This window comes from Paroedura picta, chromosome 1 (assembly GCF_049243985.1).
Source record: "Paroedura picta isolate Pp20150507F chromosome 1, Ppicta_v3.0, whole genome shotgun sequence".
NCBI lineage: Eukaryota > Metazoa > Chordata > Lepidosauria > Squamata > Gekkonidae > Paroedura > Paroedura picta.
Genome location: NC_135369.1, coordinates 107,261,872 through 107,289,292, shown reverse-complemented (window position 1 = coordinate 107,289,292; position 27,421 = coordinate 107,261,872). Strand labels below are relative to the sequence as shown.

The 27,421-nt window shown below is 45.3% G+C and overlaps 1 protein-coding gene across 1 annotated transcript in view; it reads right to left on the bottom strand.

Annotated features, from left to right (window-relative positions):
• Positions 1–3,411, bottom strand: part of LOC143844491 (interleukin-20 receptor subunit alpha-like) — a 30,616-nt gene extending 27,205 nt beyond the window's left edge. The window contains exon 1 of the mRNA XM_077351659.1: positions 2,968–3,411. Coding sequence (XP_077207774.1) covers positions 2,968–3,061 — 94 coding nt within the window. The 5' untranslated portion in view covers positions 3,062–3,411. The remainder of the gene's footprint in view (positions 1–2,967) is intronic.
• Between the last annotated feature and the right edge of the window lie 24,010 nt (positions 3,412–27,421).

The window sequence follows — 27,421 nt, the reverse complement described above, 5'->3', positions numbered from 1 at the left end:
GAAATTTCATCACCATCACGTTTTCCGCAATAATGTCAGTTTTTGTTTCAGAAACATGATGGGCATGGAGCAGGGATCTCTGTAGCCACCAATGGCAACTAACAGTAGAGTGACCAACCAAACAAAAAAGGGTATTAGGAGAGGGAAGCTAAACATCTCCTCTTTCTTAACTTGCTGCATTTGGTTGCATTAAGGATTTTCCCTCACAGGTTGGTCCAGTGCTAGCCAAGTTGATAGAAAAATGCTGAGTAGGCCCAAACACAGCTTCACAAAGAGGTCAAGACATGCCTGAGTTGCCCTCCCCTGGAGGTTTTGTTTTTCTTAGAGAATCCCCTACAACCTTTGGTTTAGAGAGGAAAGGATGGATAGGACACAAGTGTAAAGACACTAGGATTTCTCCACCTCCCATCATGCTGAGCTTGGCTTTCAGTCTTCAAGTACATGATTTCACCCAGTGTCCTTACATGGGCAAATGGTAAATCCAATAGAAATACTTAATTGCAGGACCAATTCCCTGCCTCAAAGCAGATATAAATTCAGTAAAGCAGAAGGCATGTACCTGCATGATCAAAGGCTTCAGAAGATGCTCTGGGATAGTACACAGGTTACAAATTGATATATATTAATTTGTTATAGTAACTAATTAGTAAACATGCTTTTTCAGGAATTTGAGAATTGAAAACTTTTCCATAGTGATTTAAACACACCAAATTACTCTGGTGGACAGGCCTGACATCCAAGTTGTACAATCAGGCAGCAGTTGAAGCTCCCACCCCAGTCAGGACAGCATGGCCCACTCCCAACCCAAGGGAGCATTCCATTGTCCATGTCTCCTCCAGGAAGTCACTTCCCATCACTGCCAGGGGAATGAGCAGTTCTTCCTTGCCTCTTTGCCAGTCCTACTCTCTCTCTTCCTCACAGGGAGGTATTAAGGAGGAGCTGCTACCACAGGAATACTGGTAGGTGCTACCCGATGGTGAGGGAGGCAGCAAGTGAGACGACGTCTCTTTTATTTTAAGAGGACTCACTGAGGGTGTCTCCTCTAACCAAGCAGGTAGCCATGTTGGTCTGAAGCAGCAGAAGAAATGTTGAATCCAGTAGCACTTTTAAGACTAACAAAGTTTTATTCAAGGTATGAGAGTTTTGATGTGCACACACACTTCCTCAAGATGCAATGTCTTCCAACCAAGATACTGAACATGCAAAGGAGAAAGGGCTTTCATATAGCATTGGTAGTTGAGAAGGAGGGGCAGTCTAACTGTCCCTGAATTTGTCATTTCTTGCCTGCAAACCTGTTGTCCTCTTAAAGCTGGGTCTGGGAGCCCAGCTGAGAGAAAAATTAATACAGCTGGGATGGGGAGGAAGCATGTATAGTGGAGAACTGTATGTATTTGGGGAGGTCAAACACTCCACCTGCCAGTTTTTCAAGCATTTTCCCCTAGACTCTTCTGCAGCGTTAGGAGCAAGTCTGGAAACACCATGGTTCTCCCTGAAACTCACCTTTGCCTCTCTGTCCTCAAAATTATGAAGAAAAAGTAAAATAACTATATGCAGAGCATCATATGAGTCGCTACTGAATAACCAGAACCAGTTCTCACAAACCACGGTGGGCATGGGGTGGTGATTTCTGTAGCCACCATGTTGGGGGGGCAGCATTTCCAAAGTGAGGACATGACCTTGAAGTAGGAATAAGATTCTCTTAGAACTATTTTTTAAATCAGGTGTCCCATATTGTGCTAGGTGCTGCACAAGTTTGGCTTTACAATTTCCCCGCCTCAATGGAAACAGGAAGCAGAATAACATAACCAAGTTTCAGAGGTGTAGGATGAGGAAGAGCAGAACTAGGAATTGGCAGAGTGCCCACCAGCCGACCATTGTGGTGGGTGATGAGGCAGCACTTGGGGCCCTCCTGAAACCAGATGATAGCTAGTGCTATGGGATTTTGGAATTGTCACCTCCATAGGGGTGTTTTTAATGGGATAATATTGTATGTTTTAATTGTTTTTTTTTTTTAATTTGTGATCTGCTGCAAGCCAGCTTGGCGGGAGCAGCAGGATATAAACCGAAAAATAAATAAATAAACAAACTGTGCATTATTATCTAGAGAAATATGAAATTAAGCACGAGGAGATTGTCTTGAGTAGTGGTTCTTGAACATCTTTCGTCTGGAAGTCCCAAAGGAAGAGGCTTTTGTATCATTTTCTAGTTTGGTAGGCATATTATTTTAAGGATGCATGTCTAGTAGATGATTTTTAAATAACAATGTCTCACAGCCAGGATTTCCATGTCAGCTCTAGAGCAACCGAGATTTTAAATTAAAACTGTTTTAAGAATACACAATGAGGTTCTTTTTTGAACCACTTACACTAATCCTTGAAACATCATACAAGTCACTAACTTTTCCAAAAGGGGGGATTTCTGTATTTGATATACATATGAGCCTATGACATTAAAACACAAAACCAAACGAAAAAACCCAGCTGGGGATCCTGGGGACTCCTTGGCTCTGTTGTGAGACCCTGTGGAGAGCTGCCTCCCCAGCCCTAGCCTCTCTGGCAACGCTGGGCTCCGGCGAGTTTCAAGGGCCGCCCAGCAGCTGCTGCCCTTCCAAAGGTGGCCTTGCCCGCCATCCGCGGTGACCCAAGCCCCCGCCTCTGTCAGGAGCCAAGTGCCCTTAGCATCCCCACCACTCCGTCGGCTGCCAGTCGGGCCTCCCAAGCAGGGACCCAGGGCCGATGACGGACTCGTGTTCAGCCCCTGCCCCGCTCCCCTTCCCGAGCAGGCTGCAGCAGAGCGCACACCCGGCCTCGGCCTCCGCGGGGGGAGCAACGCTCACTTCCCCAGCCGGCTGGGCTTCGAGGGGCCCCCGGCCTCCCGCTTCCTCTGGCCGCCCCCCTGGGGGCAGTAAGGCGCGCGGGGCAGAGCCGGGGGACGGGGGAAAGAAAAGTGGCGCCGGCGCGGACTTACCTGAAGCCCCTGGCGGAGGAGGCGGACAGAGGAGCCGCAGCAGAAGGAGGAGCCACAGAGCCGACACCCAGGTCCGGGCTTTGGGGACGCACATTGAGAAAAGCTGGGGAGCGCGGGGCAGTCACATGGCCGCCGAGCCGAGGGGGCTGCGGGCCGGTTTCTGCCGAGCGGCCGAAGAGCCAGGCGGAGGGCCAGCTCGCTCTCCTCTCCTCTGCTGCTACTGCTGCCTGCGCGCATCCACGACCGATACTCGCAGCTCTTTTCTCAGCCAGCCTTTTTGGTCCCTCCTCCGACCGGGCAGGTGGAGCAGAGAAAATGCCCTCCGGGAAGCAAGTGCGAGGCACAGGTGCCTGCCAAGCGAGAGCGACGCACACCCAGGCCGCGCGGCAGGACGGGGCGTCCCGGCGAACGGCACCGGCGGTGAGCCCGCGTGGCCGGTTCTCCCTCATCCCGGCCTGCAGAAGCCACCGCTGCCAGACCAAGGGCCCCTGACTGGCAGGGGCTACAGGGAGCCCTGCAGCAGAAGGAAGTTGCAGGATGGACTGTCCCACTTGAGAGGGCAGCTAGGGAATCACTACTAAAAATAACAAATAATACCACATACTTCCTTTCTAAAAAGGAAGCTTTCTGCACAGAGAAAGCTAGACCAACCAGGAAACGGTTGAACTAGAACCTTCTTTCCTTTGGTGCTAGGTTTTTACTTGCAGAGCATATTTTACTTTTAAACCATGGCTTCCCACATACTCTTTTAAGTGATGCAGTTTCTCCCACTACCTCTGGTATCACCTCACTCTGTGGTGGAGAAAGCAAAGAAGAAAGAAGGCAGCATGCACTGGGCTCTCTTCAAAGGTGCTTGGAGTGTGTTGTGAGATCTCATAAGCAAAGGTTCTTTTCTCATTCACAGGTTACTCCATAATCTGAAATGGCTGTTCATCAGCAACACTAGACTACCCAATCCAACCCAGATAAGAGCTCAGGGACTAAGGCCTGCCTCAAACTCAGGTGCCAATTTCTGTCCTTGTTCAGAGCACTATTACAGGCCCTCAGCTGTACCCCCATTCAGAAAGCTCATCTGCTTATCATCTAGAATAGCGACCCCCAACCTGTGGGCCACGGACCACATGTGGTCCTTCGACTAATTGGAGGTGGGCTGCCAAGGACGCCTTCTCCCCCCGCCCCCCCCCTGGCCCTTTACAACACACTTCGGGTGTCATTGTCTCCCATCACTCCCAGATGGGACTATCTCGTTGCAGAGAAACAAGCTCAGGGTTCCCATTGATTTGTCATTGTCATGAGTTAAAATTTCCATGAAAATAAAATGTTCCTTATGTTCATTGTTGTGGTGTGTCTGTATCTTATTTTGAAGGGATGTTTAAACATTACCATAGCGATCAGAGAGCGTTAGGGCAGTGGTTGAGAGTAGAGGAGTAAACTATCCCCCCACACACTGGGCTTCAGTAAAATTGTCAAGCATTGAGTGGTCCCCAGTGATAAAAAGGTTGGGGACCACTGCTCTAGAATGTCTGCCTACAAAACACAAATGGGTCAGTCTTTGTGCAAAATATTGAACGGACACTTCACAGATGGAGCATAACAACGGTGACATCCGAAGACATTCAGTCTTGCAGGTTGTAGGAGTGGCCTGAAAGCTGACATTTTAAAAATAGTAGCTTTCAGAAGGAGGCTGCAGTGCAAAGTTGCTGAATTAAAATGAAGCAGGAAGCTTGACACTGTCTCTTTAATTCTGAAGAAAGATAATGGTTGCCATCACACCAACTCAACCCTATTGTTTATTGAATGCCCCATCCTGTCTATGGTATTGACTCACTCTGTGTAACCCACCTTGAGCCCAAGCGAGAAAGATGGACTCTATAAAAGATGTTCTTGAAATAATAATTGAGTAGTGCTTTTGTTAATTGTCTCTGTGCCTATATACATCTGGGATGGGATGTGATAGGCGGTAACTTCTTGCATTTCATTACCTTTTTATGCATGGCTGACAGTTTTTCTCCTTCTTTATTTATAAGTGAGGCAAAGAAGTTATGTAGTTATGTAGATGTGTGTATATAAAACACTGTGTGTATATAAAACACTACTTTTTCATACATATTGAAATTTCTACAAAGTACACTTTCTTCTTGAAATCTTATATATAGATTACAATATATAACGATCCTTTATACGGCAACATTCTTGTGGACTAGTGCTTGCAAACGGCATGTGACCTCAGCTTTCGAGCAAACAAATGGATCATTAATAGATAAGCTCATCAGACATTAACAATCTGCACATTGTATTAACATAACAAAATAAACAGGCGTGGTTTTGTCGTAGATAATAGGCATGCAGTTTGCAACAGGGAATTCATATCTGTATCTGTAACCATTAATAAAGCTAATAAGGGGTGCTGGGAGGAGCTAGTACTCACCGCCTAACCACCAATCAGGTCGGCTGCCCCAGCTGTCCAATTCCAGATTGGCTTTTCCACCCCTGGGTGTATCTCCCTCCAACTTCTCCCATTTAGCCCAGCCCGGTAAGCAGTAGCTAGGAGGGACAGCAGAGGGCCTGGGACTGTGGGCTGGTGGGTATGGGGAGCCCCTATTGACGCTCCTGCTACCCCAGGGAGCTCCAGCCATGGCCTTGCCAGGCCGTGGTAGAGCTGCTGGGGCGATGGGAGAAGGAGTGGACTGCCCACCAGTGCCTCACCCCCCACCCTGAAAAGACCCACTGAACAGGCCTTTTGGGGCTGGTAGGCGGGGGGGGGGGACTGGACTTCCCATCAGTGCCTGCCCCTGCCCCAATAAGGCCTGCTGAGGCCTCTCCAGGACCTAGTTGGCTTGCCTGGGGCGTGGGAGGGGTGGCCTAGTGCCTGTTGAATTCAAAGATACAACTGGCTTTTTTGCTAGTGTGCAGATAATTGTAGAAAACAAAGGGACCTCAGTTCTCTTTCACTGGGAAAGCTGAAAGTTCTGTGGGTCTTAAATTCTTTCCCTGTACATGGATAAGTAGGGAAATTTATTTTGATATGAGAATACCAGTAGAGGAACTAGGGGTAATGGCTGGATAAATGATGACGAGAGAGGAAGCGTGCATCTAAGTAATGAAATGGAGGAAGGATAGGGAGGTAGAAGCAAGGACCAAGGGAAGAAGTCAGGTACAAGAGAAGTCATTGTGTACCCTTTATGAAAAGGGTGACCAGAGTTTCTCAAAGGGGCACAAGGGCTACTTTCTCTCCTAGACTAGCTGCTGTGCTGCTAGTTCATAGGATAAGTTTGGGCCATCATCTGCCTTCTGGAGCAAAAGGGAAGCTCCACACTAATGACTTACATTGGGGAATCAGAAGCATTTGATATCTCCAGTGCAAATCTTACAGGTTGCTAACTCAGACATGATGTGCTGTCTTCTGGCAGCTCTGCCACATCAGTCTTACTCTGAACCTCATTTGTTTTAAAGGACCCTAGCCCCTCACTGGCTTAATTCATCTCATATTATACTGCCAAGCTGTGGTGTACATATGAGCAGCTAGTAAGTTTTTACCAAGGACCTACTCCAAGTTGAGCAAGAGCTGGAGGGCCAGCAGCACTAATTCCACACAAGCTGAGACACACTTTGGCAGAGCCCTGCCTTGAGGCATCTCAGCTGCTCGCTACAATTTGCCAGGATATTGGTTTATGCACAGGTGTGCTTGAGGTACGCTAGGGGAGAGATTGATTCTATTTCAGTCTCTGTTGCAGTTTATATTCAGGGTGAGGTGGTTATGAAACTACATGTTTATTGCTCAGTTTGGAAAATTTTGGTTGAGGTACATAGTAGTAGGAGTGGTTGGGTTCCATGGTTATCTAGCTCATTGTCCTGTTTTATCCTTTGGCCAATCAAATAGTCCAGAGGACTTACAAGCAAGGCATGAAAGCCTCTTCCCATTTCTTCCTCCAAAAAAATGGTATGCAGGGATAATGTTCCATGGAAATTCTCCCAGCAATGCAAAACCCACCCAGAGTCCTGGGCCCATTCTGCACCCAAGGGTTAATGCACCTTCAATGCACCTTAGAAGTAGATTTTCCTGTTCTGCACAGGAAAATCCAGGTGCAAAAGCACATTGAAAGTGCATTATCGTTCATGTGCTGAATGAGTCAAGGATAGAAACACAGTAGTTTACTGAGGAGACTACAAATGGCAACTTAGGATGCTCTGTTGCTAAACCTAAAGACATAGCAAAGTTTGGAACAGATGTAGAGCCAGAGAAAAGGGGCAGGGAGGACTTGAGGGGGGAAGCCTTCTGGCTGCCCTAAGAGGATCCTAGGACTTTGGTCAAGCCACCATGGCATGAGCTGGGGGTGAAGAGGACAGCCTCCAATCATGGAGGTTCCATTCAATATCAATGCTAACAGCTATAGACTTATCCTTCATTAACTTGTCTAGTGACACATCATGAGGCTGCAAGTTCCACAAGGTAATTATGTGCTCAGTATAAAAGCATTTCCTTTTGTTTGTCTTGAATCTGCTGCTCATCTAGTTCTGCCCCCAAGTGCTTCAAGTTCTAGTAGAAGGGAAGAGGAAGGAAAAGTTATTTCTAGCCAGTTTCTCTAGACAGTACATTTTATAAACTTCTGTGTTATCCTTTCTTAGCCATTGCTTTTGTCCAGTAAAATGCCTCAAAGGATAGATGTTCTATCCCTTGATTATTTTGGATTGTCCTTTTTTTTACTCCTTTCCCAATCCTGTCATATTGTTTATAAGATGGGTAACTGAATCTGTACACAGTATTCTTAATCTCAGTTTGTAGATACATCTGTACCAGGACATTTAAAAACTGACCATATTATTTTCAGTTTCTTTGTTAGTTGACTGATGGGTTTATATTAAGAATCCCAACTTCTAGGGAAATAGCAACCTAAACAGGAGCATTTCTAGAAATTCCAGACTTATCTCTCTGTAGGTGTATTTAAGCCAGGATACAGAAAGTTTATTCCTCTATCCTCACTCCTCCCTTATACTGATGGGTGAACTCACAGAAGACTGATTTACTCAGACTCCACTTGAGTTTTGATAACTCCCAAATCAGAGAGCAGCATATCCTGTCTGCGTTAGCACATAGTAAGATATACGTGACCTTTAAACTTTCAGTTTATAGTATATGGCAAATTTGTATAATATTTTTAGAAATAGAAGGGCAAAAAGAATAATGGCAAATAAAACATGTCAAAAAGATAAAAGGAAAGTAGAAAAAAACAATTAAAATAAAAAACCCAAAGAATCGGTGGAAACGCTATGATTCTTCATAGAATCAGAGAGTTGGAAGGGGCCATACAGGTCATCGAGTCCAACCCCTTGCTCAATGCAGGATCAGCCTAAAGCATCCAGTATAAGAGAGCAATCAGGTTCCTCTCAGCCTCCTCTTCTGTCTGAACATTCCTAAGTCCTTCAGCCTTTCCTCATAGGACTTGGCCCCCAGGCCCTGGATCATGATTATCGCTTTCCTCTTCACCCTCTCAATTTTGTTCACATCCTTTTTGAAGTGAGGCCTCCAGAATTGCAGCACTCCAGGTACAATGTGGGCAATGCAATATACCACTGGACTATAACATCTTGTGATTTTGATGTGATGCCTGTGTTATTACAGCCTGAGACTGCATTCACCTTTTTTACCATTGCATGACAAGTACCTCAATGCCTTGTTCAGACATACTGCTACCCAGAAGTGCATCTTCCATCCAGTATGCATGTGTCTCATTTTTGTGACCCATTTGTAGATCTCTACACTTACTGAATTGCATCTTGTTCTGATTTGTCCATTTTTCCAGCATGTTCAGATCTTGTTGAACTCTATTCCTATCTTCTAGGTGTTCACTACTTCTCCCAATCTGTAAATTTAATGAGGAGGCCCTCCACTCCCTCATCCAGATCATTGATAAAAATGTTGAAAAATACTGGACCCAATACTGAACCCTGTGGCACCCCACTGTGCTCATCTCCCTCCAATCTGATGAAACATCATTGACAACTACTTTTTAGGTGCAGTTTTCAACCAGGTCCCTATTCACCTAACCATCCAAAAATCCAGTCTGAGGTCCTCCATCAGAACATCATGAGAAACCTCGTCAAAAGCCTTACTGAAGTCCAGGTAAACAACATCAGCTGAGTTTTCATGCTGGGAGGGGTGGGGTATAAATTAAAAATAAATAAATAAACAATAAACAATAAACCTATAACTTGGGCAAAGAACGAAACCAGGTTGGTCTGGCATGATCTGTTGGAGACAAATCTGTGCTGACTTCCCCAGATCACCAAGCTGTTATTCAGATGTTTCCAGATTGCCCCCTTTAATATCGTTTCCATTATCTTCCCTGCAAACAGGTCAGACTCATTAGTCTGTAGTTTCTCAGGTCCTCTCTCCTCCCTTTTTTAAAGATTGGGATATTTGTTCTCCTCCAGTCTTCTAGCACATCTCCAGTCCTCCAAAAGGTCCTGAAGATGATCGACAAAGTTCTGCAAGCTCTCCAGAAAATTCTTTGAGCACTCTTGGGTGCACACCATCTGGCCCAGGGTGTTTAAACCCATCAAATGAAGCCAGGTGCTACTCGACAATCTCTCCATGTCAACCTGCTGCCCTGTTACTGTAACTTGCCTATTACCATCCCTAGATGTGTCCATTTTCTTCTGGGAAAAACTAGAGGCAAAATAGGTACTGAGCCTTTTTGCTTTCTTTCTGTCCTCGGTCACAGTTTCTCCATTTTCAACCAACAACGGGTCTATAACCTCATTTACCTTACATTTGCTCCTCACATATCTAAATAAACGTTTCTTGTTATACTGGGCTTCTCTGGCTAGTCTCAGCTCACTCACAGCTTTGGTCTCTCTGATGGCTGACCTATGCTGCCTAGTAACTTGTAGATACTCTTATTTAGAAGTCTGTCCTTCCCTCCATTTCTTGAACAATTCCTTTTTCTTCCTTAGCTCCTCCTGTTCATCCAAATAGGCTTCTTGGATCCCCTACCATATTTCTATCTTGCTGGAATAGTCATGGCTCGAGAATGCAATAGCTGTTATTTAATAAAAGCCCACCCTTCACTTGCTCCTTTTTCACCCATTATTCTTGTCCGTGGAATGACTCTCATCATGTCTCTGAGTTTATTAAAATCCGCCCTATGAAAGTCTAACATGCACAATTGGATGCAGACTTCCTTGCAACCCCAAATCTCAAAAGGAATTTTAGGAGGACATGGTCACTCTCCCCAGGGTCCCCAACTCTTTCACCTCTTCCACCACCTCCTGCCTGTTGGTCTGTATTAAGGTAAGTATGGCCAAGCCTCTCATAGATTCTTCTACCATCTGATAAGATGAAATTGTCATCCAGGCATGTCAGAAAGTTGCTCAACTCTGGATGCTTAGCAGAGTTTGTTAGCAGCACACATCAGGGCAAAGTCTCCCATTATTACAAGGTCCTTTGGCTTGGCTATTCTATCAAGCTGCTCAGGGAGGGAAGTATCCACATTCTCACTCTGGTCAGAAGGTCTGTAACAGATGCCAACAACTATAATCTTTGTTTTTCTTTCCCCTATCTTCACCCAGATAATTTCCACTGGAGTGTCACTTTCCTCTTCTAGTATTTCTTGACAGGCAGCCCTCTTCTCACATATTGCATCATTCCATCTCCTCCACAAACCTTTTCTGTTTTTTTTTAACAACTCATATATATGGAATACTGCATTTCAGTCATGGAAACCATTCCACCAAATCTCTGCAATGCCTATTAAATCATCTTTCAGTCTGCATGAGAAATCAAATGGTGAATAAAATGCAACAGTTTGAGGAATGAACTCAGAAGAACATTCAGAGTATCCAGAAAAATAACCAAAAATCTGAGGGAATAACTGAGAAGAAAATTTAGAATATCCAGAGAAACACTTAAGAATCTGAGAGAAGAACACAGAACAACTTTCAAGAAGCACATCAGGAATAATCAGATGGACTGTCAGAGATTAATGCAAAACTACAAGACCAAACACAAGTCATTTAAGGTATTTAAAAGAAGCAAAAACAAAATGATATTTATCTAGAAAGATATGATTCCCAGATTGAGAGAGCAGTACAAAGAACTAATAGTCTGTGTTTTAGAGGCATACTATACAATTCTGAGTAGATAAACTTGAAATAAATATGTTTACAATTGCTCCAAGAAAAAACTACCTCAAGACCTAGTGCTTTGCTTCTACAAGAGAAGGAAATAAAATACCACGGGAAAATGACATTTGCAATAGAGGTATATTTACCAAAAGGAATGATGATGTTGTTGTTGTTGTTGTTGTTGTTGTTGTTATTAGATTTATTTCCTGCCTCTCCCGACAGGCTCGAGGCGGGTCATAGCAACTGATCCCATTAAAATTCCCATTAAAACATCAAACTACTAACATGATGACTAAAAATCCCATCCCTCCCCCACTATAAAGAGGTTAAGAGGAAAGGATGGGGGAGTAGCATACATTCCAACTCCTGGGGGGGGGGGGAAGCGATGTCCCTGATTCTCTGACCCCAACCTCAACCATAGACCTGGTGGAAGAGCTCCATTTTACAGGCCCTGCGGAAAGCTGACAAATCCCGCAAGGCCCGCAGTTCACCTGGGAGCTCATTCCACCAGGACCGAAAAGGCCCTGGCCCTGATCGAGGCTAGGCACACTTCCTTCGGGCCGGGGATGACCAACAGGTTCTCACCCACAGAGCGTAAGGCCCTGTGGGGGGTATAGGGCGGTAGGCGGTCCCTCAGGTATGTGGGTCCCAACCCGCGTATGGCCTTGAAGGTTAAAACCAAACCTTGAACCGGATCCAGGCAGCAATTGGCAGCCAATGCAGCTGCCTCAGCACCGGCTGGATGTGGGCCCTCCAGGATGTTCCAGTGAGGACCCAGCAGCTGAATTTTGCACCAGCTGTAGTTTCCGGGTCAGGGATAAGGGTAGGCGTAGAGCGAGTTACAGAAATCTATTCTGGAGGTGACTGTTGCATGGATCCCTGTGGCCAAGTGGTCAGGGGACAGGTAGGGCGCTAGTAGCCGGGCCTGGCAAAGATAGAAAAATGCCTGGCCCGCTACTCTCTTGACCTGTACCTCCATAGTTAGGGAGGCATCAATGGTCACACCCAAATTCCTAGCTTGGGGCACGATGGTAAGTTGCACCCCTGCTAGGGTGGGTAAACGTGCTGCCTTTCCCGCCCCCTTCCCCCCAGCCACAGGACCTCTGCTCGACTCTGCTCGAACCATTCAGACACTGCTTCCAAACATCTGGCAAATAGTTCCGGGGGAGAGTCCTGGTGGCCGCCCATTAGTAGATAGAGCTGGGTGTCGTCAGCGTACTGATGGCAACCCAGCCCAAAGCTCCGTACCAGTTGGGCCAGAGGGCGCATAAAGATGTTAAACAATGTGGGGGAGAGGACCGCACCCTGAGGGACCCCACAAGGGAGTCTATACGGAGTCTATAGGGCAGCGAGAACTCTTCCTCCACAGCAACCCTCTGGGACCAGTTCTGGAGGAAGGAGAGTGTCCAGCACAAGGCTGTGCCCCGTATCCCCATACTGGCCAGGCGATGGACCAACAGTTCATGGTCCACGATGTCAAAAGCTGCTGATAGGTCTAAAAGGACCAACACGGCTTACCCGCCTCTATCCAGCTGGCGACGGAGGTCATCCAGCAGGGTGACCAAAACCGTCTCCACGCTAAATGCGACACTGGGCGGTAGTTAGCAGAGTCCTGCGAGTCCAGCGATAGTTTCTTCAGGAGAAGGCGAACCACCGCCTCCTTGAGCCGCTCAGGAAACTCTCCCATACTCATGATGTCTCTGAGCTGGCCTCCTATCTTCTGGCCACCTCCCTAGAGGAGCCAAGAAGGACAGGGGCCGAGGGGACAGGTGGTTGCCCTAACCGAACCCAGCAACTTGTCCACTTCAGAAAAAGAGAGCCGCCTGAAGCTGTCAAACCTCACTACCAACGGCGGCCAACAGGTCCCCAGTTCATTCACTGTATTAATCATGGCAGGAAGGTCGCGGTGGAGCGGCCAGACTTTATCCACAAAATAGCTCGCTAATGCCTCACAGCCAAGTTCCAATTGTCTACTATTTTGGCGTCCATCGAGGGCGGTGAGAGATCTAACTACCCTAACTAATTGGGCCGGGTGAAAGCTTGTGATTTCCGTGGCAAAAAAGTCCCGTTTCGCCACTTTCACCACCATCTCATACACCCTCATAAGCGTGCGATAAGATGTTCTTGTAGCTTCGTCACAAGTCTTCCGCCACACTCGCGCCAGTCATCTCACTTCCCTTTTCTTCTCCCGGAGCACCCCCGTGTACCAGGGGGCCCGTTTGAGTCGAGGGCAGAGAGGATGTTTAGGGGCGATCTCATCTATGGCGGCCATCAGGCGGGACTGCCAGTCCTCCACCAAAGCCGCCAGTGAGTCGCGGGCAGGCAAAAATGTGCCCGCCACTCAACTGGGGAGGGGGTGGTATCTTGAGCTGAGCCCACAGGGCATTGTGGTCTGACCATGGCACAGCCAAAGCTGCATCCAGATCCACCTCTATCCCGGCGCCAAAAATCAAGTCGAACATGTGGCCAGTGTGATGGGTGGGCCCAGCAACAAATTGCAAGAGCCCCAGTGTCGCCATGGATGACACCAGGTCCCCGCCAAGTCCTGAAGAGGGCATTGAAGTCACCTAGGATTAAATGCCTGGGGAACTGCAACGCCCAGGCGACCGCTGCCTCCAGCAGGCAGGGCATCTGGCAGGACGTTCGGCGGACGGTATACCAGCCAGATAGCCAAGCTCTCGACCGAGCCCAACCCCATACCAACACACTCCACCCCAGCGATTTCTGGCCCCGGGAGAGCCCTTTAGGAGAAAGCCTCCCAAACCAAGATTGCCACCCCCCTCCCCTCTTGTGGGTCCAGGATTGGTGAAGGACAGAGTAACCTGCTGGGGCCAGTTTTCTCAAGGCGACCTCCTCTCCATCTCTCAGCCAGGTCTCCGTTATGCAAGCAAAGAAGTGTTGCAGAGTCGTGGCCTTGTTCTTGATCGACCTTGCATTGCACAAACCCAATGTCGGACCCACTTTTCCCTTAGCCTCCACCTTCACATCCCTGGGGATGGGACGGAGGTTATAAGGGGATCGAGCACACCCAGAGCGCCGGTCATGTTTCCACGGCCGGACCCTATACAGGACACCAGTGCTCCCAACCCTTATCTTGTCCAACCTCCTCCCCCAGCCATAGCGCCCCTGGCCCATGATCGTCAGGATCCCTGCCCCTCTATATTCTCTCCCTCCTGACCAGAACTCCTCCTCCATGATCCCACCTTATCTGTTCAGTCGTGTCTGATCCTCTGCAATTTTATAGGAAAGTCTTTGCCACACATGTCTGTCAATGACCAAAAAGAATAAGAATAAGCCAAAATATTGGCTGAAGAATTGCAGATGGAGGATCCACATAGAGAAAGAAGAGGAAGAAGAGTTGGTTCTTAAATGCTGCTTTTCTCTACCAGGAGTCTCAAAGATACATTCACTTTCACTTTCCTCTCCCCACAACAGACACCCTGTGAGGGAGGTGAGGCTGACAGAGCCCTGATATTACTGTTCGGTCAGAACAGCTTTATCAGTGCTGTGGCGAGCCTAAGGTCACCAGATTAGAATTCAGTGCTCCTAACCACTACACCAAGCGGATGGAAAACCTTCAATCAACACAAAACAAAATTCACTTAAGAGCTTAAGAGAGGAAATGGCCATGGCATCAAAATCAGGACAAAATAGATAAATTAAAAATAGTATTAGTAAATATTAATGAACTAAATTCTCTTGCAAATTTTATGAACATTTTCAACCAGTTTAAAAAGCGAAACACAGTTAATTCCGGCAAGAAACCTAGATGAAAGAATATGAAGATATTTTAAATAATAAAAATTAGGCTTTAGCCTTAATGTAGCTGTTTACATAAACAACCCACAATTAGAAGTAATAGAATTAAGAGATCCAGATGGAAGATATTTAATTTAAAAAATTAGAGCTTTGCAAGGCAAGCTGTATAAGCTAGCAAAAATATATGTGCCAAACAATGCCAAAGTTATATTTTTGGAGATTTCTTTTTAAACTATGCTAGAATTTCAAGATGAAGATATAATGGTTTTTGAAGACATTAATGGAATTTTAGATCAAAAGAAGGATAAATCCAGAAATCCTAAATGTGGAAATTATTAAAAAATATATTCCAATATCTGGAAATCATAAAATTAGATGTCTAATTTTTTAATGATAGACATCAAACATTCAAGAATAGGCATGTGCTGGATATTAAAAAATTGAGCACTGAAACTAGAGAACCTTTTGCCTTTGGGGAGCTCCCCGTACCAGCGACCCCAGTCTGGGCCTGGTGTGGGGCACAGTGGAGAGTTTGATGATCTGTTTTGTGTACCAGCTTCCTAACGTACCAACAGATGCCCTGCCAAATTTCCTGGAGCTGGTTATTGGGTGGGCTGTACAGTTTCCCAGACTAGTGGTTCTGGGGAAGTTTAACATCCATACAAAGAAGACCACCTCCTCGCAGAATTCAGATCTAGTGTGTCAGACATGGCAATGCTGGGACACACCCAATTTATTGCTGGCCCTACACACCAAGCAGGCCACTCTCTGGATCTGATCTTTAGAATGGGGATAAATGTCAGCCTGGTCCAAACAACTAGGGTGCAAAGGTCAAACCCCTTTGCCCTAAAAAGCTGGATCAATGTGTTGTCATCACCCTGTATAGGATGAAAGCATATTTATGCTTTATGGAGGGAACAATCTACTTGCGCCTATTCTCTGATTATTGTAATTAATGTTTCTAATCCAACATAAGGGCTTGTTGCTTTATTCTGTGTTTAAGTTAACTGAAGCGCTGGGTGTGAGGTTTTCAAAAGCTTATCCATGAATATAACGTCCATGAATGCAGCACCCTTATCCACTTGCTTCTTACTTGAAATGGCTGGTAGGGCAGGATTCTAAAAGCAGCATCTATGTTTAGAGCTAACACATTTTTTATTTGTCATAGGGAGATGCTTTTAATAGGGGAAGCCTTTCTGTCATGTTGATAAGCGGAGGAGAAAGCTTCACCTGTTAATTTTGTTTATTTATTTAGGACATTTCTGTGTTGCTTTTCTCCCCATAGTGGTTTACAGAAATTCCCAAAGCAGCACTTTAAACAATGTAGTTTATATGGACAAGGCAAACAAAGAAAACAAACACATCCTGGGTGGGGCCTTAGTCACTGGGTGACTATAATAAGTCCCAGAGTGCAAGCTTGCCCTTCATCTTATGCCTCTGGTCATGCCCAGGCTTAAGTACTTGCAAACAGGGGAGAAAACCAAGTTAGCCCAGGTGATACTCAGCTACTGCTAGCAGGCTTTCCTCAACTTCCTTCCCTGCCAGAGATACTTCTGGGCACACCCAGGCTTAAGTACCTGCAAATTACCTGTATGTCTGACTGCCATTAAAGGTACAAAAGTAGAGCCAGGTGCAAAAAAGATGGCAATATTTTTCAGTATCTGTCTGTGTAAATATGAGATAATAAACAAAAGGGAAGAACTAATACAGCTAGTAATTGTATAGAAATATTTGTGAGCCGAGTGCTTAAAGAAGATAACCTGTGTATTATGGCCCTAACAGAAGCCTCCAGTGGATGTGTAGTCCAGTTAATTAAAGCAATTCCCTGCTTCCTGATCTTCCAGCCATTGATCTAGTAACACATTTCTTTCCAGTCTAACCAGAATGCATTAACTGCAAAGATGCATTCAGAAGATGGAAGCTACATACATACTGCTGGAAACCCTCTAAATTAGAAATGTAAATAGCATTCTTAGCTTCATTCCAAATAGCTTGACGCTTAGCTAGACATATTTAACTGGAACTATGCAAGAATCTAGGAGGATGGCACTGGGAGGCATTCAAAAATCACAGCCAAATATGCTAAACATATTTTTTTAAGAAAAAAGAATGCAATTAAGTTGGGATGGAAGTAGTCCAGTGGGTGATTGAAACACAAACAACAATATTTTACTGCCAGAAAAATAAGCAGGGGGGAAATATCTCTTTGAAGTTATTAAATACACTATCTAACTTTAAGTAGCTGGACCAGTAATTATTTAGATTATGTTCAGAGCTGTGGAAAACATATCCTGAGTCCAGCAAAACCATTCTTGTCAGGAGGCATCTTCTCACTTTTACAGAAAAAAAACAGGAGCCTTATTTGTTCACAAGGGCTCAAGGTTGGCCTAAGTGCCCCATTGATACTGCTCAAGCAGAGCCCCATCCCATCAGGTCTCAGAAACGAAGCAGGGTCAGTCCTGACTAGCACTTAGAAGGGCATACCAGCATTATGACCAGGGCTCAGCCAATGGCAGCCATACAATCTCCAGGCTACATTACACACATGCCATATGATTGATTGATTGACAAACAAACAAACTAATAAATAAAACCAGGTGGCAGAGTAGCTGGTGGGCATGAACAACAGAATACGACAACAAATGACTGAGAATTATATTGGCTGCCCCTCCCTAGAATAGGCTCAGGGCAAATAGCATCAATAAAATATATACATACAAATAAATACTAAAGCATTCAACACTAAATTTAAAAAATCCTAATCTATAAACCTTCTTGAGTGCCCCGAATCTGGCCACTTTGGTCAGACTAATTCTGGCATTGATTTTGTATCCAGATTTCTGGATGGATGTTTTAGGTGGGGAGGGAGGTCTTATTGGTGTCATACTGTGCTTATGTTGGCCTTAGCCATTTGCCTGGTGGAAAAATGTCAGCTCCAATAGGGAACCATAGAGGGAGCAGTGGTTCTCCTTCTTTGTCCCTTGCTCTCTTTCCTTTTCTTCCTTCAGCTACTCCTACTCTTTACCTGGTTCCCTGCTGGCTTTGCTGATTCCCCACTTGTCCACTTGAAGCCAACTGGAAGACCTTGGGCTCATCACAGCCCTGATAGTGTTTTGACTGAGCAATCCTGTCAGAAGCGCTCTCAGCCTCACCTACCTCACAGGGTGTCTGTTGTGGGGAGAGGAAGGGAAGGCAATTGTAAGACTTTGAGACTCCGGCTTTGCAAAGCGGGTTATAAATACCAAATCTTTTTCTTGCCTATAGTTTACTAGCTTGACTCCCTGTCCCCTTGGAGCTCCATTGTGGAAACCTCTGTCTCTTTCTCCAACCATGCACTCACCATCCCTTCTGCTCCCAACAGGGTTGCCAACCTCCAGGTGGTAGCTAGAAATCTCCTGCTATTACAGCTGCTCTCCGGGCAGGGCTGCCAACAGAGGGTAACTGGAGAAGGGGACAAATTTCAAGAGGTCCAAGACTGCTGGAGAGCCCTTGAAGCTGATGTCATGTAGCATCCAGCCAAATGTCTTTCAATTTATTTTAATGTGGTTCTGGCTGCAGCCACTAGGGATACAAGGAAGTCTGAAGATAATAAAAGGCACTATCTTTGGTTTATTCTTGCCTTTCTCCAAGACTGAAGCAACTTCCCTAACAGATCATGGTAACATGATAATCAACCAAGCCAGCACTGTGCAAGACAAAACGGCACACTGATGGCTGCTACAATAATTGGCAGCCTGGAGCCTGCTAACAACCTAGCCTTTGTCTCTTCCTTTCCTTGCACCCAGTTCAGCCAGATCTTGCAAAATAGTAGTTAGGGTGTTGCAGCAAGAGTAACCTTTCCCTCTCTTTCCCTTAATTTTTCTCCCGCCTATTCACACTTTTCTCAATCATTTCTATCTCCCGCCACCCAATTTGTCCATGTTCCACTCCCCTTTATTTTCACCTGTTGACCTCAAGACCCTATCCTGCTTGGTGATACTTAAAAACAGACTTATAGAAAACCTTTGTTAATATTAAGAACAGAAAGGGAGGGGGGAGTTAATATTTCCCCATGATCTAACAAAATTATTTAAAGGATGACTCCCCCCCCCCTTCACTCTTTATGTGCATGGTAATGGAACTTTAATCTGTTTTAGTGGTTATACATGTGGAACAGAAGACACAAGAAAGGTTGCTTAACAACTTTCTTATTGGATGTTATCTGTCATGAAGATAACCTGGTTTATGAGTTATGCCTGACACAGAGGCCCTTAGCTTCAGTTGAGATGGTGATTTGTCTCACCTGGGCCAGGATATTCCCACAGCTTTCAGTTTGGATCCTAGAACTCCCACAATCATCCTGAAGCTAGTGGCCATTTCTGAGTGTCCAAGTTGTATTCTTGGTTGACTTATGCCTGCCAGGTGGTATAGTGGTTAATATCTGAGGAACCCAGATTCAGATCCCCACTCTACCATGGAAGCTGGCTGAGTGACCCGGGGTCAGTCACACATCCTCGACTTAACTAACCTCACAGGTTTTTGAGAAAATAAACCAGACTTTCTGAACCAAGGTTTTGTGAAGCTGTAGGGTTTCTTGATGGCCCTGGAAGGATTTCCCAAATGGATGGGAATTAATTATTTTTAATATGTTGTTGTTGTTAGGTGCGAAGTCGTGTCCCCATGGACAATGGGGACGACCCCATCACAATCCCATGGACAATGATCCTCCAGGCCTTCCTGTCCTCTACCATTTCCCGGAGTCCATTTAAGTTTGCACCAACTGCTTCAGTGACCCCATCCAGCCACCTCATTCTCTGTCGTTCCCTTCTTCTTTTGCCCTCAATTGCTCCCAGCATTAGGCTCTTCTCCAGGGAGTCCTTCCTTCTCATGAGGAGGCCAAAGTATTTGAGTTTCATCTTCAGGATCTGGCCTTCTAAGGAGCAGTCAGGGCTGATCTCCTCTAGGACTGACCGGTTTCTTCGCCTTGCAGTTCAAGGGACTCGCAAGAGTCTTCTCCCGCACCAGAGTTCAAAAGCCTCAATTCTTTGACGCTCAGCCTTCCTTATGGTCCAACTTTCACAGCCATATATCACAACTGGGAAGACCATTTTTAATATATATTTTTAAAATTTGTTAAACATTTATTGGGTGATATGACCATATATGACCCCTCCCCCCATCATGGCCAACTTTTTTACCATTGAGAAATCCCTGAAACATTCTTCAAGCTTCAAATAAATCCCACCCCTGCAAAAAATACCGTCTGACAACGGTTTGCGTGGGCACACAGAGAAGGCAAAAGCTTCGTCTGTCCATCCCTTCCACTCCCAGAGGCATGCTGGGAAGGGGATGACTGCAGCTCTTCCCCTTTAACTCCCCCAAGACAGTCTGAAAGGGGTGAAGCATCACTGCATGCAAAAAGGCACAGCACAGCTCTCCACCCTCACCCAAAGATGGAACAGCTGCAGTGCAATGCAGGAGAGGCTAGTGGGAGACAGCTCTCCAATGGCCTCTTCTGCTGGCTGGGAACATGGCTGGCGTCTGCTACTCAATCACCCATCCCCCCCCTCCGCAGTTAAAATGAGAGTACTTATTTACCTTTCTGGGCTACAACAAGTCTCAGCCAACAAGGATTTTGATGGCCAGGGCCCCTCTTCTTTCCACCCCCTCCAATCACATCATTGGCCATTTTGTTGGGAGGGGGGAAATGTGTCGACATGACCATATATGGTTATATCACACAATTATTCTATCTATCTATCTATCTATCTATCTATCTATCTATCTATCTATCTATCTATCTATCTATCTATCTAGCTAGCTAGCTAGCTAGCTAGCTAGCTAGCTAGCTAGCTAGCTAGCTAGCTAGCTACTTCTTCTTCTAAAAAATTAGCTAACTCCCAACCAATCCCTGTTCAGAAAGCCTGCTCTAGGTTCTCACTCTGTACCTCTCTATAATACCTTCTCTGCTGCTCTCTCTTCCTTTGGGCCACCACACATCAGGGCTGCCAACCTTCATAGGGTGGCTGGAGGCTACCTGGGATTACAAGTGATCTCCAGGAAATAGAGATCAATTCACCTGGAGAAAATAGCCAGTTTTTCAGGTGGACTTCATGGCAATAAATCCAACTGAAGTCCTTTCTCTCTCCAAGCTCCAACAACCTGCCAAATTTCCAGGTTGGCAACCCTAGTGTACATACATTCATGGGAACAGCCCAAGGAGATTACCTATGGGTGAATTTACGACAGTGGTCTGGAGCTCTGGTGGGGCAGGACATGGGGATGGTGGCTATCTGTGACACTTAGGAAAATGGCTGGAAGTGACATCATGCATTTCCAGGAATTGCTGGAAACTCCTAATATAAAATCACAGAGTACTCAGTGATTCCTAGAGAGGACCATGCCATTACAAATGACATTTAAAAATATATATATTCTTTCTTGCACTGGTCTCTGGAATGCTGGCAGGCACATGGCAACCCTAGGATGGAAGTACATAGTTAAACTTGACAGCTTTCACTAAGAACTGTTTAATTGCTTTCCATTACATTTAGTGATTTTTGTGTAACTTTGATTTTATTGCACTTCATTTTTTAAATTATTCAATTAAAGCTCTCCTCTTATATTGTGTTTGTGTATACACAGCCTGAGGCTTCCATGCCAGGCTGGAAGGTGCACACATGAAGGCCACATCCCCAGGTATCACTGATAACATGCCTTCAGCCAGCAAGACTTATTTATTTACTAGTGGCTGATCCCGTTGCATTCAGGAATACAATGGGCGCTAGAGTGGGTGGGGTGGAAGAACTCTGTGGATGGCCTCTCCCTCCCCCCAGGACTTGGAAAGACTGAAGGATGGAGGCCCTGGACAGAGAACTCACTAGCAGGGGCAGCTCTCACACAACAGGGATCTGCAGCTCTGAGCCTCAGGGGGAAGGAGGAGGGGGTGGGTGGACAGGGGGGTGGGGGACAAAGGGCTATTGGCTGGCCACTGGACAGACAGGCAAGCCAGTTGGAGGAGGAGGAACTCAGGGGCAGGACAGGCACCCTGAGTGGGTGTTAAGCGCTGAGTAGCATTAAAGCCATGAGACACGCTCCTTCTCCAAGGCCTTACTAGAAATGTATTGTGTGGAACAGATAACATTTGTATCCCACTGATTGCCCAACCAGGGCCCTAAAGGCATAAGACATTGAAAGACATTAAAAAGACATTAACTAGTAACCGAATACTGTTATTTTTTTGTAGCAAATGAGGCTAAGGCTAATTAGAAGTAGATCAAATTGAACTCAACACCGGTCCTTTCATATGTTTGTTGATACAGCTTTTCCTAGTGATGGATTTCACATTGGAAAACATATGACCATGAAAACCAAGGAGTTTAAATTACTTTATCCTGCTGCTTTACCAGCCTGAATTTTCCAGGGGAAAATGCTGAACAGACCAAAATAAAATTGTTCTTCTGCTTGGCCAAGAGACGTGATTGATGACTCAGATTTTGTTAGACATGGATTTATAGGTTTGGCATCAAATACTATTATATTCTATTTAAAAACAGTGGGTCTACCTTATTTTGTAAGCAAGCACAGGTGTTGAAAAAGAGCCTTCTTCATCATGGAAGGTCTATTGTAAATATAAAAATATAAAAACACTTTTGTCTATTGTAAATATAATAAAATATATGGCAGGAAAAATATCTGGGGGATAGCATGGTATAGTCAGAGCCTGAACTGACCTCACACAGAAAAGTATTAACATAGGCATTTTGCCTGTAATAACAGGCCAGGGGAGTGATAATATAACCAAATGGAATTTTTCTGTTTGGAAAAAAACCCAACTCAGCACTGGAAATGTCCACTTATCACTGTATCCTCCAGTAATATGCTGTTCTGTGTCCTTTTATGCTGTGATTTGTTAAATGTCACATCTGACTGGTAGACGGTGTTCTGCAGTTTCTATTATCATTAAATTTTTACTTTAAAAGTTACAAAAGAAACAAATAATCGTTTATATAGCAATTTTCTATACCCAAAATATAAATACCAAAATGAAACAGTTTGGCCACCCGTGCCATAGAAGAATGTGGGTTTTGCTTCTAAGTAGATATGGTTGAATCATACTGAATATTTTATTTAGTAAACTAGTAATTAAGCCCGCTGTAATAACAGTACAGCGGGCGCTAGGCAAAGGAGCCCCCGGCAGCGGCGCGCAGCGAGAGCCAAGTCCCCACCAGCATTCCCCTTTGCCCCAGGCAGGCTTGCTGAGGCTGGGAAAGGCCACAGTGTGCCTGCGGGGGGGGGGGGGGCTCTTCACAAGCCCTCCACCCAGAGAAGGTCCTTCCTTCCTTCCTTCCTTCCTTCCTTCCTTCCTTCCTTCCTTCCTTCCTTCCTTCCTTCCTTCCTTCCTTCCTTCCTTCCTTCCTTCCTTCCTTCCTTCCTTCCTTCCTTCCTTCTGTTCATTCTTCATCCTTCCTCCATTTCTTTTCCCACCTGGAGATCCTAGCACCTATTGTATCATGTGGTACAACAGGCTTTGCCCCTGATATTTCATAAAATCAATAAATGCTGGAAATTCCAGCAAATAAAAAAATAGCCACAGTTGGCCATCACTATCTATGGTATTATCAAGGAAAATGAAATAAACTGAGGCAACAGTCTGAACAGCAACCAGTTTAATGCATATTTTTCTCTCCAACTTCTTCTAACAACCAACACTGAACCGAACTTGCTCATGGCTTATATGCCCTCAGTTCCCAATCAAACTTCCTGCATGTGGGAACAGCTATACACAAGCTAACCCTATAACTGCTGAAATTTATATACAGTACAGACAATGCAATGCATTAGAGAAAGATGGAAGGCTACCCTTGGTCTTACTTTTTGGTTATATTAACAGGTCTTGGAAACCAAAACAATGTGCTGGAGGGGGACCTCACTTAGAAAAAAAATGATGGTATTCATTAAACAAGAAGTGTGGCGATTACAGTTTTTTGAATACACTGGCATGGAGAGAATGCAGTGGGAGGCAACAGCAGGGAGATTTGGCCTCTGTATTCTGCTGATTGCCATTCTGAGGGAACCTATCTATATATAAAACAATAAAAAAATAACACAATAATAAATAATATACCCGGACCATTAGTCTTATCCAGCTTGACTGGATATGTGAAGCAGTAGTATGGATTCCACTGAAAATAATGGAAAGATTTCTGTCAGTAAAGCACAACTTTCATGCCATTCTTCCTGCTGCAGCCCAAAATTTCCCCTGACACGTAGCCCCTGAAATTGCCTCCCCCTTCCCAGCAGTGTAAATCTTCTGCTGGATCAAAACCTATGCCTGCACATAGAAACAGAATAACAGGTTGATGAGCATGGTCAATAAACCCAGTTGCCCCAATATGCTGACTATTAAGAAGATCCTGGTTCTGAAATACAGTATCAGGGGAAGTATGCTGGAAGACGTCCGTTTACCAATATCACTTTGAAAAATCCAAAATTATAAAATATCTTATCTGAAGTTCTTTATTTGGATACACAGTTCTTTAACATGTTTTAAAATTACATAAACTGGATATATTTGGCTGGCAGTAAGGCGGACAGTGTATAAGCAGAAAGGTTCCAGATCTCTCTGTCTGTACTTGTTCAGCTCACTTCAGTTCAATTTTTGTTAAAGGTAAAGTTAAAAGCATCCCCTGTGCAAGCACCAGGTCATGTCTGACCCTTGGGGTGACGCCCTCTGGCGTTTTCATTGCAGACTCAGTACGGGGTGGTTTGTCAGTCCCTTCCCCAGTCATTACCATTTACCCCCCAGCAAGCTGGGTACTCATTTTACCAACCTCGGAAGGATGGAAGGCTGAGTCGACCTTGAGCCGGCTGCTGGGATTGAACTCCCAGCCTCATGGGCAGAGCTTCAGACTGCATGTCTGCTGCCTTACCACTCTGCGCCACAAGAGGCTCTACAGCCCAATTATTCTGAATTATTATTCAGAATAATAATAAGATTAGTTACCAATGTAAACTATCAGCATAAATCATTCAGTCTGGATATGCTTATGCCGTCTGTGGTTTCTTGTTCACATCAAATGGGCTGCTATCTCCCCGTTTAAGGATACAGATCATGCCACACACAATGATGTCTAGGAAGGCTCCTTATGTTAGATCCCCCTCCTCTTTACAAATACACACATTTCCCATTTCAACTGATTCTGCATTTAGCCATTTTCTATTTTCAGAAATCAGGGAGTCATTTAATGAATTGTGCTGGGCCATGTTTTGCAACGATGGCTTTTGCCACAGTTCATAATGATCTTGCAAGCCACTAGGAAAAAACAATAATGTGAGCTTTTAAGTCATGCTAGATTTGAGCAGCTGTGACCCCATGCAACGAGCTCCTTGGGGACTCTGTCTGAACTTAAATGGCAATCATTTTCAATATGGAGCCATTTCGCCTTGCAGGTGCACCCACACATGAGCATTACCTTGGACTCTGAATGGCACACAAAGGCATGTGACGGATGTATTAGGCTAAGTATAGCACTTGCCATTAATCAGGATACTAAACAAGCAGACACTACATAGAATGAGCCCAGCTGGCTGTCAATTTATCTTGTGGTCAAAACAAGAATAATACTCAGCATTGGTTTGGCAATGCCACAACTTATTTAACCATCGATTAACAGAAGGAACTCAATTCTGCCCCATCCCCCGAGTATTCTGGAAGTGGTTAGCATGGTTAAATCACAATTTGATCAATTGGGTATATATTTTATTATCTATGGGATGGGATAAAACAGGATTCCTGGTTTACTCATATAGTATGCCTGAGACAAAGCAATGATAAAAACAGCCATGTCTCATTAAAACCTGCCATATTTTACAAAATTCTGGATAGAAACACAGCATTTAATTCATCTTTAAGTGTTAACTGTATAGCAACTTTTGAATCCAGTGGCTCTTTTAAGACCAACATTTTTTTATTCAAGGTATGAGCTTTTCTGCGCATGCACACTTCACCATGAAGTGTGCATGTGGAAGCTCATACACTTTTGTTTTTAAGATGCCTGTTTGTGGGCAAGCATGGGTGTTCAGGAAGTCTGAGCATAGCAAAATGCTCCAGGATTTGTTTAGGTTGGTGTAGTGGTTAGGAGTGTGGATTTCTGATCTGGCGAGCTGGGTTTGATTTCCCACTACTCCTCCACATGCAGCCAACTAAGTGACCTTGGGCTCACCACAGCACTGATAAAGCTGTTCTGACGGAGCAGTAATATCAGGGCTCACCTACCTCACAGGGTGTCTATTGTGGGGAGGGAAAAGGGAAGGCGATCGTATGCTGCTTTGAGATTCCTGGTAAATAAAAGCGACATATAAGAACCAACTCTTCTTCTTCTTTCCTTTTTCAAGCAGACTTCCTCCACAGATTGCTCTGATAGATTGCTCTGTTTTTTGGGGTTTGGGGCATAGCATGTTGGTAATTCCAGAAGAAAAGTAACCTTTTAATTATTCATAGAAATGGTTCGTAATTATGTGTTAGGAAAACTCAATTTGGTTTGTTGTTCTTTTGAGAGAGACCAAAGATGAACCTTTTCCACTTATGGTAGTATGCATGCAACTGGGAATCTGGTAGAGCGGTGCTCCCCAAGCACCGGGCCACGGTACCAGGCTGTGGAGGCCTCAGTACCGGACCGCAGTGGGGGGGGGGGAGGGTGGCACTAGTGCACCAGCAGGCATGCCTCCCTACCCCCCCACGGAGCGTGCTTGCTGTGCCGGGAGCGATCGGCCACCTCCCAGCGCAGCGAGCGCCGTGCTGCGGGAGAGGGAGGCGCGGGCATCGGTGGGCTGGCAGGCGTTTGTACCTCCCCCCCCCCGCAGTGCACTCCTGGCACAGCGAGTACCACAGGGCGGGGAGGGAGGCGTGCCTGCTGGTTTGCTGCTGCCGGCACGCTTGTGCCCCACCTCCATCTTCCTCCCCGGTCCCCAGCCTGAAAAAGGTTGGGGACCGCTGTGCTAGAGTATAACACTACACATTGGCTCCAGATTGGACATTGGTGCTAACTTTAAAGCTCTAAACAGTTTTGGACCTGCATATCTCCAGAACCATCTATTCTCTTATACTCCCCCCCCCCCCCCCCGCCAAGAGTCTTATGATCAGTGGATCAGAATCTGCTTAGGATCCTTGGGCCAAAGGAAGTAAAATTGGCCTCAACCAGGGCCAGGGTCTTTCCAGCCTTGGCCCCAGCCTGGTGGAACACTTTGCCAAAGGACATTAGGGGCCTGCATGATCTCAACTAGTCCTGCGAGGCCTGTAAGACAGAGCTGTTTCACCAGAAAAAAGGTCAAAGTCAAGAAAGATCAACAAAAAGTGCCGTCACAGCTGTTGGGAACCGAGGAAGACCGCACTGAAGCACTGGACCCTCCCCCCCTTTTGACTGTAAATTTTACTTGGGGGGAATGGACATGATTGTTTTTAGGTTTTTATAGTTGTATACTATATTATTGTGCTTTTAATTATCCTGAGCTCCAAATGAAGAACAGGATATAAAAACAACTTGATATCTGTGCTTCCTTATATAGCCAATCTGTAGGAAGGGCGTGATTT